This window comes from Amphiura filiformis, chromosome 12 (assembly GCF_039555335.1).
Source record: "Amphiura filiformis chromosome 12, Afil_fr2py, whole genome shotgun sequence".
NCBI lineage: Eukaryota > Metazoa > Echinodermata > Ophiuroidea > Amphilepidida > Amphiuridae > Amphiura > Amphiura filiformis.
In genome coordinates, this window is record NC_092639.1 from 6,119,478 (window position 1) to 6,134,286 (window position 14,809).

A 14,809-nucleotide genomic window follows, 5' to 3' on the forward strand; every position below is an offset into this window, starting at 1 on the left:
TTGGGTAAAATCTACTGTTGGATAAAATCAACTGTTGGGTAAAATCAACTGTTGGTTAAATCAACTGTTGGTTAAATCAACTGTTGGTTAAATCAACTGTTGGATAAAATCAACTGTTGGGTAAAATCAACTGTTGGATAAAATCTACTGTTGGATAAAATCAACTGTTGGATAAAATCAATTGTTAAGGTAAAATCAACTGTTGGTTAAATCAACTGTTGGTTAAATCAACTGTTGGTTAAATCAACTGTTGGATAAAATTAACTGTTGGGTACAATCAACTGTTGGGTAAAATCTACTGTTGGATAAAATCAACTGTTGGATAAAATCAACTTTTGGGCAAAATCAACTGTTGGTTAAATCAACTGTTGGTTAAATCAACTGTTGGTTAAATCAACTGTTGGTTAAATCAACTGTTGGTAAAATCTACTGTTGGGTAAAATCAACTGTTGGGTAAAATCTACTGTTGGATAAAATCAACTGTTGGTTAAATCAACTGTTGGTTAAATCAACTGTTGGTAAAATCTACTGGTGGGTAAAATCAACTGTTGGTAAAATCTACTGTTGGATAAAATCAACTGTTGGGTAAAATCTACTGTTGGATAAAATCAACTGTTGGATAAAATCAATTGTTGGGTAAAATCAACTGTTGGGTAAAATCAACTTTTGGGTGGTATTATTGTTTTTTTATCCAACCGTCGAGTAGCTTAAGTTATGATCGTGCTGTTTAAATGCATACATTTACTTTTAATGCCTTTAAAAGATGTTAAGCATCCATTCTCTTTTTTATAAGTTGGGTCCAAAGTGGGTTAGTTATAATACCTTGTACCTTTTGATTTGGTTGGTTCTACGTCTATAAATGTTGTCTCCGCTGATACTGACTTTACTGACTTTAAACTGAAAAAAAAAAGAGATAAAAGTACGAATTTTGTATATAATTAAACATATCTTGGATGAGGGGCTGAAATATGAATTTTTTGTTTATTTTAGTTTCATGAACTATGGAATACTAAATACCATACCAATAATTATTATTATTATTATTTATATCAGGCTTTTGAGCGATACAATAAAACTGTATATTGTACAATATTTGCAAAATACCCGGATGCAATACAATATTTTATTAATATTGTACGCGTATCTCGTACGCGTCGCGAGTAACCGTGGTGACAGCACCAACACGCATCATGATACAACAGCACAATAATACTGACAGGAGATTTCGTACTGTACCGGTATAAACAAGTAAAATCACCAAATTAATTCGCGGCAATTCTGGATGATGATAACCTTAGGAAATATAATTCACATCTACAAATAAACCTATAACGTATATAATTATTCCGAAATTGTCTTTGGAGAGTAAAGAGCAGAAAACAAGAAGGTCAAAAGCTAAGCTTACATTACAATACACATGTGGTTACGTAAGCTTAAATTTTCATTTACCGCATATCAAAAGCCTGATATAAATAATATTATTATTTATATAATATTGAATGTACAATATTGGCAAAATACCGGATGCAATACAATTTTTTTAAATATTGTGATACGCGTCGCGCGTTACCATGGTGACAGACCAACACGCGTATGATACAACAGCACAACAATACAGCACCGTAACGATTTCGTAGAAAACATATTACACTTAAAATTCGTCTTCGACTCTAGGCCTACAAATGCAATATTTTGGAGTAAAGAGCTATCTCAATACACATTGGTTAAACCCGGTGGCTATATATTCTGTATATAATAATAATAATATTGAATATCACACTCAAAAAATATTACACCATTCAATATTATATAAGTATCAAGGATAAACACAATCGGACACACCTCCATAACCTTTTACTCGTATGACTTGTAAAACTACCCCTTAAGTATCGCATCATCATCATCATCGGCTGCCCATCGTTGTCGATGAAGGCACAGTTGTCGAAGTTGATGGGTGTCACTTTCTCCATCCTTCGAGGTACTTCTCCTTTCGCTTGCGCTCCACTGTTTTCCCAGCATCATGAAATTTCTTCCTCCAACTGACCTGGTCACTAGCTTTCGTCTCCCATGTTTCAACATCCACGTCAGCTGTCTTCAGATGACGCTTAACAACATCTCTATACCGAAGTTTCTGCCTACCACGTTTCTCTTTCCTTCCGTGAGTTCACCATACATCACATCTTTTGGTAGTCTTTAATCAGGCATCCTCACGACATGACCGACCCAGCGCAGTTGGCTTTTCACTAGGATGGCTTCTACGTTCTCCATTTTGGCTCTCTGAAGCACCTCTCCATTAGGGACTCGGTCATGCCGTGATATTCCCATGACACATCTAAGGTGGCAAAGTTGAATGGAGGTTAACTTCTTGATATGCCTCCGATTGAGTGTGTAAGTCTCAGTAGAATACAGGAGACAGGGTAGGGCGAACACGCGATACAGTTTACATTTAGTCTTATACCACGCTGGGACCAAACTCTTTTTTCCAGAGATCCAAAGGCACTGGTGGTACTCTGAATGCGTCTTGTGATCTCCAGATCGACAATATTGTCCATGGAAATCACACTCCCCAGGTAGGTGAAATTGGTGACCGATTTGACAGGTTCTCCATGTATGTAGAGATCAGGATCTTGGAGTTGAGTACCAAGAGTAGGTTTGTAAATGACCACTGTTTTACTGATGTTGATTGTAAGGCCAAATGCAGCGCAACTGATGCAGTCACAAAACAGTCCAACATGTTCTGCAGGACTTCAATGGATTGAGCCACCAGGGCGGCATCATCAGCATATAGGAGCTCTTGTACACAGACTTCTTGACATCTTGACACCATTAAGAAGGGTGACCGCAAAGATTCTCCTAGCCAGATTACAACAAGTAAAATACTACATGAAAGCCAATGTGGGTTCAGAGCCAGTCGATCCACAATTGATCCAATATCTTCAACCTGCGCCAGCTTCAGGAGAAATCAATAGAGCAGCAAGTCCACTTTACATGGTCTTCATCGACTTCACCAAAGCATTCGACACAATCGAGAGAGAACTACTTTGGAAACTACTGGGGCATTATGGTTGTCCAGACATCTTTGTCAAGATCATTCGTGAATTTCATGATGGAATGCAGGCAACTGTTCTAGCTTATTGTGATACAACCGAGCCATTTCCGGTTTCTGGTGTTAAGCAGGGATGTGTGTTGGCACCAATCAGATGGTCAGCATGGAGTTTTCCTCCGGTCCAGGACAGATGGCAAACTCTTCAATCTAGCTCGACACGATGTCAAGAAGTCTGTATACAAGTATCGCATAACCTATATCCGATACGATAAGTCGAGCTTTCAGTATCAGTAACAAGTTGACCTTGATATGACCTTGATTGCTTTGACGCATAATTGTGAACTTATCCAACACTATACTTAGTCGACCTGAGATGATCTTCATATGAAAAATAGTTTGACTACAAAAACGATTATTTTATAAATGCATCTACGCACAGTTTTCACCTCTATACACCCGAGCACACAGATATTTCCAAGCACTCGAGTGCTTAGCTGTGTGAGATCTAGTGAGAAATAGGCTTCTGTGATTGGTTTTTGTCGAAACCTCAAGTGTTCCCTTCATCAAATCAGAAAATCAGGTCAACAGATAACGCAATTCAATGTTTATAGCAAGGCGAATGTGGTAAATCTGTTGAAACGACGTATCCCAGGACATTTTAAAACCAAAATGTAGGTTTTAAAAGTCAAAATCTCAAGTGTTCCTTGCAATATTTTTCAAATTTTATGTCATTAAATGAAAGAGCACACTTATCTAATCCATATACTAGCTTCAGTTTGTAAAATTGTAAATATCATACTTACCGTTGAAAAAGCTGCTTTTCTTCATTAGTTAACCTCGGTGACCTTATTAACGGTGTTCCGCAATGGGGTGCAACAGCGTGCGCCACATAGCTATCACAAGATAGTCCGTCCGGCTTCACACAGTACCAAGGGAACCCTGTCTTATCATCTGTGAAATTACAAAATGTGTTATTTATCGATTTTTCTGTTGGCAGGAAATACATATCCTGCGTAAAGTGGCATGATGTAGTCAAAGACATATTCATAAATTCAAATTTTCCTTGGTAGCTGCATCTGGCTGGATATGTGTCCCGTACACGTACTAAGGTAGTCACTTCTTCCCTGTATTGTATCAAATTGACAGCGATGTTTACACGTCCCGTCCAATGCAGTTGGAATCTGGCCGTGTAAATCCCATTTTGATGGTCAATTATTTCGTCGGCTACAGCGCTAGCATTTAAATCCCGATTGTCTACCCACACCCAAAGGTAATCGTCGCCATGTTTTCTTTCATTTTCTGAGCCACGAGTGTCTATTGTTATGTCTAAAGTATCGCAAAGTTGGTATTGCTTTACCGATGTTATAGTGTATGACACATGGGCTGGTTTAATGTACATCACCTGTAAAAATATAAGGAGAGCATCATGCAGTTATTGTTGCCTACATGTATGTACACAACACAGGGGCACTCACAATAGGCAATTGACCCCTACTGGTAGCGCTGTGTTGAAGATATAGGAGATGAACTAGTTAGCGTCATCAAAAGTATAAAAGCTATGATGTTAGTACTTGCTCTATGTTTCAATTTAATACTTATTCTTTTCAACCCGGTACAAGCTTTAATAACGGGGGACCATACATTTGTATGAGAAAGAAATCCTACCATCTATATCCAAACTCCCGTGTTATTCCAATGCACATTTTGCTTCACCGGGCCGCCCTGGCTCGGTCGCATTTGGAAGAGGGGTGTCACGAAACCGTAATAGGTACAAATTTAGTACTTTCTGTCAATCAAGCATGGTTTATTCTCTACATGTCAATCTTTAAATTATTAGCATAGTCCTTATAATAACGGGGACCGCCTTGATGAGTAAATGACAGCAAACCATTGAAAATACCCCAAAACTCGGTCAGTGGAGCTCCGCCCGTACATGTCAATAGCGTCATTATCGATTGGATTAGTCGATCGTAGCGGACAATTCGAATTTAATCATGTAATAAATTTGCATTGGACAATCGCTTACTATAATGGTTTAGTATTGCATATCTCGGTTTAGTCTTTACTAAGCGGGTTTATGGCCGGAAAGGTCACGGTGAATTTGCCGTGGACATAACTGCACTATGGTAAAACCAGAGAAGATGTAAGAAAAGGAGAGAAAACAAAATTACATCTTCTTACATCTTCTCTGGTACAACACAAGTAGTATCTAGTAGCTCTCTCACCGTCGTCAACGTGTCGCAGTAGCAAAACTGTCGCTTATGGAATCGGATATTAACGTTTGCATTATTTTTTTGTGGGAGCTGAGAGTACACCAGACATATCAAATTGCAATTATTTCACTGAAATTTCAGTGACTCAAGACAAGACTCATTATAGATGTTAAGAAATGAGGTACATTCTATCGGTACCTCTTTTCTTATCATAAATAACGTACCGCTTGTCTTGAGTTACTGAAATTCCTGTGTATTAACTGGATTTCTTGTCTTTATAATATACATAACATTTGTTACAACAACAACAAAAAAGATGAAAAATGCAAAAATAGTCACAAATTTATCATGGGGTGTAGCACCACCTTAAGTAGGGAAATTAGTTGCCTTTACTTTTAGGCAATTTATAAACAATTAATTAATTTTGTTACACTTACGCTGGGATCTCTGAATGGACCTTTATCTTAAAAGCTTTTCTCTCGTGACATTGATAGGTCCTGACGATTGCTGCAGAGCCATTATGACTAAAATGTAGCTTTTAAAAGTCAAAACCTCAAGTGTTCCTTACAATATTTTTCAAATGTTATGTCATTAAATGAAAGAGCACACTTATATTGTTCATATACTAGCCTCATTTTAATAAGCAATGGCCAATTCTCTTTAAATTGCAAATCTTGTGCAAAAGTTACTATTTTCGCCAACTTTGTCATACGGTTGTAAATTCAATGAACTATGACTTTGGCTAAAGAGCGCTTACAAATTGATATGTCGCAATACATTCGGGGACAGTATGGCTCAGTTAAACTATGACCTTTCGATAAAGTTGCTTAAATAATGCCATATTTGACGACGTGACAAAAATAACATTAATTCATTGCAAAAAGTAATGTGAACAAAAAGAAAGAAGTTCTTTCATTTTAACACAGCACAGAAAACTACATTTATTTAGTGGTGCGTAATCCGGTATGCATACTCTTACCGATGATATGTATGTAAGGCCAGCCATAGTTATCAGGCAAAATAAATTCAGCACGAACAGTCGCTTTGGACCAGAATACGGAGCCTTAATATCGGTTGCTGTTTTCTCACCATTCATTTTATGTTATCATTCGTCAGTTCGTATATAAGGGTAACCAAAGTATAGAAGCTGAAAAAAACCGAGAGACATCAAAAGTAAAAACAACCAACAAAGTTACAATAAGAAGAGCATGAAAGAAGGGAAACTCGTATTTGATGTTTAGACCATTCCTATCACTGGCACCATCCTGCCGTTGGTGGGGTGAACATCGATATCACGCAAGAAGGATATCACGTGATTATTTCGTTATTTAATAATCACTTGATACCCTGCTTTATCTCGCTTTCGTTGTCTTTATACAAATACAACATGTTATAAAGGGAAGTAGTGCATTGTCCCTAGGTGTTTGGATTATTGAGACTATTTCCCTCCGCTTCGCGTTTCGAAATAGTCTCAATAATCCAACACCGATAACTTGCTAGCTTCTTAATATATTTATCTTAGACAAGGAAACCTATTAAGCTTTAATGTTATTAATGTTGTGCTTCACGTATTGAATTGTTAAGGGGGTACTACACCCCTGGCCAATTTTTTGCCTATTTTTGCATTTTTCTCAAAAATTATAGTGCATTGGTGACAAGTAAGATATGTATATTATAGGGGCAAGGACTACAACTAATGCACTGGAAATTTTATTTCAGCGCAGACAACAGTTGTGGAGTTACAGTCAAAAATGAGGGAAAACCAATATTTGATCAATAAATCAATAACTACTTGCCTCGAGTTGCTGAATTTTCAGTGCAGTAGTTGTAGTCCTTGCCCCTATAATATACATATCTTACTTAATAAAGCCTGAAGAAGGTACGCCCAGTACCGAAAATTTGCTGTACAACTGTTTCCCGTCTTCGTTTGTTTTATTTTATGTTATATATTTCACGGGAGTGCATCTTTAGAGATCCAGTTAAAGTATGTGTGTTTCGTCAACTTTCTGTCTACAATTTCTTACTTGTCACCAATACGCTATAATTTTTGAGAAAAATGCAAACATAGGCACAAAATTGGCCAGGGGTGTAGTACCCCCTTAATGCTATAAATGTTCTGTTCTATGCATCATATTCCGAAGGGGCGTTAATATTCTGAGTTGAGCAAAATCCTAAGCATAAACACCAACCCATACCCTAACCCATGCACTAACCCATACCCTAATCCATACCCGAAATCATGCCCTAACCCGTATTCTAACACGTATCCTTAACTCTAACCCACATTTTCAGAATAACGCCACTTTGGAATAACTAAAGTGGACCCACCTTTGCAGCTTAAATATCAACGAATCGATCCCACATGATATAGTTTGTAATTGCATATCACCTCACTATATGCAGCTTCATACCATTCCCCATGTCAAATGACACAAAGGTAAATCCAACAAGTAAAATGAGGCATATCCTCCTTCGTCTGGGGGTCATACCATGAACTGTGAGTCAGTCCATATGGTCCAGTCCATGGAAGTAATGGTCCGTCACTCCGGGAAGTCAGTAATCATTACATTAGATTACTCCCCATTCCAGCAAAATACAACATTAAGTTTTTGCGATTAAAAACATTATCTTCTTCCACCAAATGAAACATGGCTCAATCCTAATCATTTATTTAATTGGTCAATTTGTGGAAATACTGGCCAAACATAATGCATTTTAGGATGTTTTTCAAATGATGTGACAATTAAGCCCAAAGACTTGTACTAAGACTAATTTCAGTTAATGCATTCTAATTTTTAGAAAACATCTTTTCTTTCATCTTTTATAACCAATTACCAGAATTAACATTAAATATTTATTTATGAGCTAACTCCTAGCCTATACTACACATTTGATTGCTTAGACTTGTGCCAAGTCTTGAATTTTGTGACTGAAATTGTCAAAAATCATTTTATTACCAGTTAGAACTAAATGATAAGGATTTAGCTATGTTTCATTTGGCAAAACATGATAATATTTTTTTAATCAAAAAGCAATAGTGCTGCATTTTTCTAGAATGGGGAGTAGTCCAAAGCTTTCCAAACCTTTTTGACGCTGCACTTCCAAAAAGCGTTCTGTTCTTTAACAGGAAGCCCCGCTTGGCCAGTTCTCCACAGAAGAACTGACTTACACCTTTTACTTTGATAACAGACAGAACAGAATCCGGGAACAGGATTTACATGGATAAATGTTAACCTTGACTAATCCCTACGGAACTTAGACTAAAAGCGAGGCTTCATCTTTTGCTGATTTATACTTAAAGTGTATGTAAGTAGGATGAAAAGCCGACGATCAATTGAAAATTTTGACCTTTCATATTGAAGACATAATTGGTTTTTGGTGTTTTGGGAAAAAATCCATATCTTCAATACGAAAGGTCAAAATTTTCAATTGATCGTCGGCTTTTCATCCCACCTACATACACTTTAAGTATAAATCATCAGATTTATAAAGTTTACTTCGAGTACTGTTAAATATAAAAAATATCAATTTCTAATCATTTGCCATAAAATGTGTATTACATTGCGAATTTCAAAAATCAGAAGGACATTCTTTGTATTCAGAATGCATTTCGATATGTCTGATGTGCTCTAATGTCCCACAATAAATACTGTCCAAACGTTCATACCCCATTGTAATTATTGACAGTAGTTCAAGTAGTTACTCCTTGGACGGTAACTGGGTGTTTTGGAATGATTGTACATGCAGTAAAAGCGTGGTTCTGTTAACGTTTAATTATTAATTTATTAATTTTATTTCTTATTTAACCTGGGGTGACCAACCAATGCACTGGCACTGTTCCCTTGGTTCCCAAGTGAAACGTTGTGATAACCGGCTGCTGGGCATGCGCTTACACAACCGATAAACACGTCGCTTATATAGCCTAGTATCTACTACTAGTACTTTTATTAGGCATATCACCTCAAAAATAATCGCAGCAGAAACATGTTATTTAATGTTCCTACATTATTGAGCTTTATTAAAGAATAAAAAAAAACAGAATTGAAATCGGTCAATGCATTGTGACGTAGTGTCAATTTAAAGATGCTCGTAGATGGAATGAAATCCTGCCACAAATGGCTGTAATGACAAAATTGGCACATTTTAAGATTTTGAAGGTATATTTGGACGCTTGCTTGAAAAAGCAGCGTTAATTTAAATATCACATGTTAAATGCATATCTTTCCTGACTTCGTTTAATACAGAAAACAAAATTAAAAAATCTATCATTGAATAATTATAATAAATTAACCAAATATACTATTTTAGCAATTTCGGCCAATCTGCAGACAAATTAAATCTCAAAAATGACTAAGTTCAGCTAATTAATATGCAAAATTGATGCCAATAGAAAACCGTACATGATATAAAGATGCGGTTTTTTTTACACACATATGTATACAAAGTTCTTTCAATTGATGAAAAAAAATACACAATAAGTAATTAATTATGCAAATTAGGTAATTACAGCTAATTATGTATTTATGATATTATTATGCAAATTAGGCATGAGTAATTTTAGGTTTTTTTTCAATATTTAATGAACGTCTGTTCATTCATCATAAATTTTTTAATTATGTTCCTGTTATGAGGTTGAATAAATGAACTGCAGTTAATTATTTAAAAACAATACAAAAAATAAAAAGTTTGACATTTTGACGGTGTCTGGAATATAATTTTCATTTTTACTGTAAACATGGTATGTGTCACCATTACTCAAAGCCAAGTCCGAAAAGTAAAAATTAAAATTCAGTTGCAATGAGACTTTAAATTAACATTTTGTCATCTGGATTAACATGGGAGGATAATCGGTAAAAGCAAAAGCCATTTTACTGTACCGCGTATACAAAAATAGTATGGCCTTGGACACACACAATGGCTTAGAGCTATTGTGGTTTGGAAAATTACTCCCTAAAAATATCATTGATTAATGTTTTGCTTCAACTAGTTTTAGGAAGTGTTTCATTCGTTGTCGACGGAATTAATTTACATGCTAAGAAAGATTAGTATTTCAGCTAAATGGTGGTAGTTCCTTTACTTCAATAGGCCTATATTATGAGCGATCTTCAAAAATCCATAAAACAGGCAGTAGCTCTTAAACAAAACAATTTTTTTTATTTAAGGACCCGATGTTAGCCTCGGAAAGGCTTCACACACCATATATTAAAAATTTAAACAATTTGGATAAATGAAGCATATGAAGAAATTCATTTATCGACATGGATGTTTTCTAAAATTGGCCAAATTTGAAGCGCGCCCTTTTCAATTCACTGTTATGCTTGCATGCACAGTGTAGCAGAATTATTGTGCAGCCACTGTGACATACCTACTTTTATATAGTCACCTGACACCTCATGTTAAGTTTTCGGTCATTCCATACACCGTACGCGTAAGAGGTAAATGAAGAAACAACCAATAGAAATCGACTGGGCGGCGACAGGCCATAATAACAAAACATTATGGTTTCGTAATCAAATTGGACGCAATAACTTTCAATAAGCCTTTTATTATTAATATTAGTATTACAAAGACATGTTTGTGCTGGCGGTCACTCCCATTGTGGCCTGTACACCATCCGCGATAATCAACTTTTGAAAAGCACCCTAAACAAGGACTAAACCCTAGGCTAATACCCTAAACAGGTAACACGCGCCTGTTTTCACACCCTAAACAGGGATTTTATTCCTTGCATATCAAATGTCATACCCTATATTTCATATCCGCGTATTAGCCATTGCAATTTTGCTACCCTCTTTTCCGATGTTTCATGTTTTTGACACCCTAAACACGATACGCGCGTATCGAGCCTATTCACGGAAAACTACCCTTTTTACGCGTTTTTATTATCGCGGATGGTGTACAGGCCACAATGGGAGTGACCTCTGGGTTTGTTCCTTTGCTGATATATGTGATGCGATCAAGCAATATCGGACATATTTTGCCCTTCAAAAATTCGAATAGGCTAAAATCAGGCTAACCAATTACAGCAGCGCGAAATCACGCTATGGCAGTTTCGCGCGCGTGAACTGTTCCGTCGCATCGAATACGCGTACGCGAAAGGCATGGTCAAAAGTACTATTTACGGCTTAAAGGTACTATTTACGGCTCATCCGGGACATTGAAAATACTATTTACGGCTTAGAGGTACTATTTACGGATAGGAGTACTAATGGTAGAACTATTGTTGGTCATGTGATCCACTTTTAACCAATCAATGAACAAGAATATATTAATGAAGTATATAATAAAAACTATCACACGGCAAAAGTCACTATAATCATGATATAATATAGTCTGGTACCCAGTGTGAATACCAAGTTCACTGAACAAACAAGTTACAAAGTAATAAAAAAATAATTAAAACAATATTGAGTATCATTTTTTAAATCTTTGACAATAAGCTTACGCCTATATTTATTATATTTTACATATTCTTTCTTTCTCTTTTTCTGTTTCGTACCGTTAATGTAAATATTTTATCTCAACAAGTCACTTTATATTCCAATATATTTTACAATAAATCCATTTTTCTTTATCTATGTTTATTCTCAGTTTTCGCTTTATATTCAATATTATTTGGTAAATTCTTTTTATTTCATGAGTAAATAACATCACTATCCTACTATAATTCACCAGAATCTATCCTACTATAATTCACCAGAATCTGTTTGTGTGTTTGTCTGTCTGTTTGTCTGTCCGCCTCTTTTCTCGGAGACCGGGGGTCGCACGTTCCTCAAACTTGGTGGGTGGGTGTATCTTGACCCCAGGCAGAACGAGTTTATATTGGTTAGTGGGTCAAGGTCACCCAAGGTCATCCAGGGGTCAAATTAGTAAAAACTTTTTCTCAGAACTGGGGGTCGCACGTTCCTCAAACTTGACGGGTGGGTGCGTCTTGACCCGGGACAGAACAAGTTTGTATTGGTTAGTGGGTCGAGGTCACCAGAGGTCATCTAGGGGTCAAATTAGTAAAAACTGTCATATGGGCATGAAACTTGGTGTGTAGGTGCATCTTGACCTAGGACAGAACAAGTTTGTATTGATTAGTGGGTCAAGGTCACCCAGGGGTCATCTGAGGTCAAAATAGTAAAAACTGTTTTCCGCCTATTTTCTCGGAGACTAGGGGTCGCACGTTCCTCAAACTTGGTGGGTGGGTGCATCTGGACCTGAAACAGAACAAGTTTGTTTCAGTTAGTGGGCCAAGATCACCCGAGGTCATCCAGGGATCATCTGAGGTCAAATTAGTAAAAATATCGTATGGGCATGAAACTTGGTGGGTACAGTCAACTTTTATAGTCAAATTTGTGGGAGGTCATTGTGGGGTCATCCGGGGTCACCCAAGGGTCATCTGAGGTCAAATTAGTAACAAATGTCGTATGCGCTTGAAACTTGGTGGGTACAGTCACCTTTTTGAGTCACATTTTTGGAAGGTCATTTTGGGGTCATCCAAGGTCAAATTACTAAAAACTGTCATATGGCCATGAAACATGGTGGGTACAGTCAACATTTAGAGCTAAATTTTGGAAGGTCATTTCGAGGTCACAAGTCGGTCATCTGAGGTCAAATTAGTAAAAACTGTCCTATAGGCATAAAACTAAGCGAGTACAGTCACCATCAGCCAGGTAATCGCGACAGCCGAGAACCGCCAAATACGGGTAACCGCCTAGTCTATATAATAATACTGGTAGTCTGTGACTCTGTGCCTCCGTCCCTCTGTGAGTCTGTCTGTCCGCCTATTTTCTCGGAGACTAGGGTCGCACGTTCCTCAAACTTGGTGGGTGGGTGCAGCTTGACCCCACACAGAACAAGTTTGTATTGGTTAGTGGGTCAAGGTCACCCGAGGTCATCCAGGGGTCAAATTAGTAAAAACTGTTTTTCTCAGAGACTGGGGGTCGCACGTTCCTCAAACTTGACGGGTGGGTGCGTCTTGACCCGGGACAGAACAAGTTTGTATTGGTTAGTGGGTCAAGGTCACCAGAGGTCATCTAGGGGTCAAATTAGTAAAAACTGTCATATGGGCATGCAACTTGGTGGGTAGGTGCATCTTGACCTAAGACGGAACAAATTTGTATTGGTTAGTGGGTCAAGGTCACCCAGGGGTCATCTGAGGTCAAATTAGTAAAAACTGTTTTCCGCCTATTTTCTCGGAGACTAGGGGTCGCACGTTCCTCAAACTTGGTGGGTGGGTGCATCTGGATCTCAGACAGAACAAGTTTGTTTCAGTTAGTGGGCCAAGATCACCCGAGGTCATCCAGGGGTCATCTGAGGTCAAATTAGTATAAACTGTCGTATGGGCATGAAACTTGGTGGGTACAGTCAACTTTTAGAGTCAAAATTTTGGACGGTCATTTTGGGGTCATCCGAGGTCACCCAGGGGTCATCTGAGGTCAAAATAGTAAAAATGTCGTATGGCCATGAATCTTGGTGGGTACAGTCAACTTTTAGAGTCAACATTTTGGACGGTCATTTTGGGGTCATCCGAGGTCAAATTACTAAAAACTGTCGTATGGGCATGAAACGTGGTGGGTTCAGTCACCATCAGCCAGGTAATCGCGACAGCCGAGAACCGCCAAATACGGGTAACCGCCTAGTAGGTATGGATTTTCCAATATCATTGTATATATTATTCTAGATTTGTAAATAGCAAAACATGCCAAAACAATTAAAATATTTTCAATATCCCACTCACATAAAATGTTTTTCAGGTTTATTTTAAACAAATTACAATTTTCCATTTGACAGATAAAGTTTGACAATTTAATCCAGAATACGTTGTTGTTTGAACACATATCAATCCATGCATGCTTTACCTGAAATTTTTTAGTTTTTGTAATAATCAGTTACTATTTTCGCCTGTTTTGTCATACGGTTGTAAATTCAATGAACTATAATTTTGCTAAAGACCTGGGCTAAAGAATGCTTACAAATTGATATACCTCGTCGCTTCATCTCTCCAGTTACCAGTACTTTAAGTTTGCCCTTACCCCCAGCCCTTAATGCCTGGGTTCAAAAGTTCATCACGTAAACAAGCCCAACTTAATAACGCTTTGGACATTAACATGGAGGGTGCACACCGGTAAATAGCTCCCATTGACTTTCTGTACAAACAGGGCCCAGGAAAACGTCATTTTCTTGACTCCAGAGCGACTCAGTTCTTCAAAACTTACCTTTTCTGCAAGTCGAAGGTCAGATGAAGTCATCTATTGTAGAAATTATATACGGAGTCCAGCATTTTTTTCCAGAAAAAAAAGCCGACTAGATCACCCTATAGCCCATACAGCGTACGCCACCTTACAAATAGCTTGGTGTTTCTGAAATGTAACACATTTTGAAAGTTTAGCCAAATTGTAATAAAAAGTCAGATCCTGCTCATTTTTCACAGACAATCTATTTCCCAGGCCTAAATGAGGATTAAATATGAATCAGGGCCTAATAGTTGGGTTTTAAGCCTTTTCTGATGGATTTAATTTAGTCGTATTGCACGAATCCTCGTTTTAAACACTGATTTTTTTCT

At 37.4% G+C, this 14,809-nt stretch overlaps 1 protein-coding gene across 1 annotated transcript in view; it reads right to left on the reverse strand.

The window, feature by feature from the left end:
- LOC140165584 (NXPE family member 3-like) overlaps nucleotides 1-7,678 on the reverse strand; it is a 19,683-nt gene extending 12,005 nt beyond the window's left edge. Inside the window, exons 1-4 of the mRNA XM_072188868.1 lie at nucleotides 7,588-7,678; nucleotides 6,239-6,406; nucleotides 3,850-4,448; nucleotides 830-897 (exon numbers count right to left, since the gene is read on the reverse strand). Coding sequence (XP_072044969.1) covers nucleotides 830-897; nucleotides 3,850-4,448; nucleotides 6,239-6,355 — 784 coding nt within the window. The 5' untranslated portion in view covers nucleotides 6,356-6,406; nucleotides 7,588-7,678. The remainder of the gene's footprint in view (nucleotides 1-829; nucleotides 898-3,849; nucleotides 4,449-6,238; nucleotides 6,407-7,587) is intronic.
- Nucleotides 7,679-14,809: the final 7,131 nt, after the last annotated feature.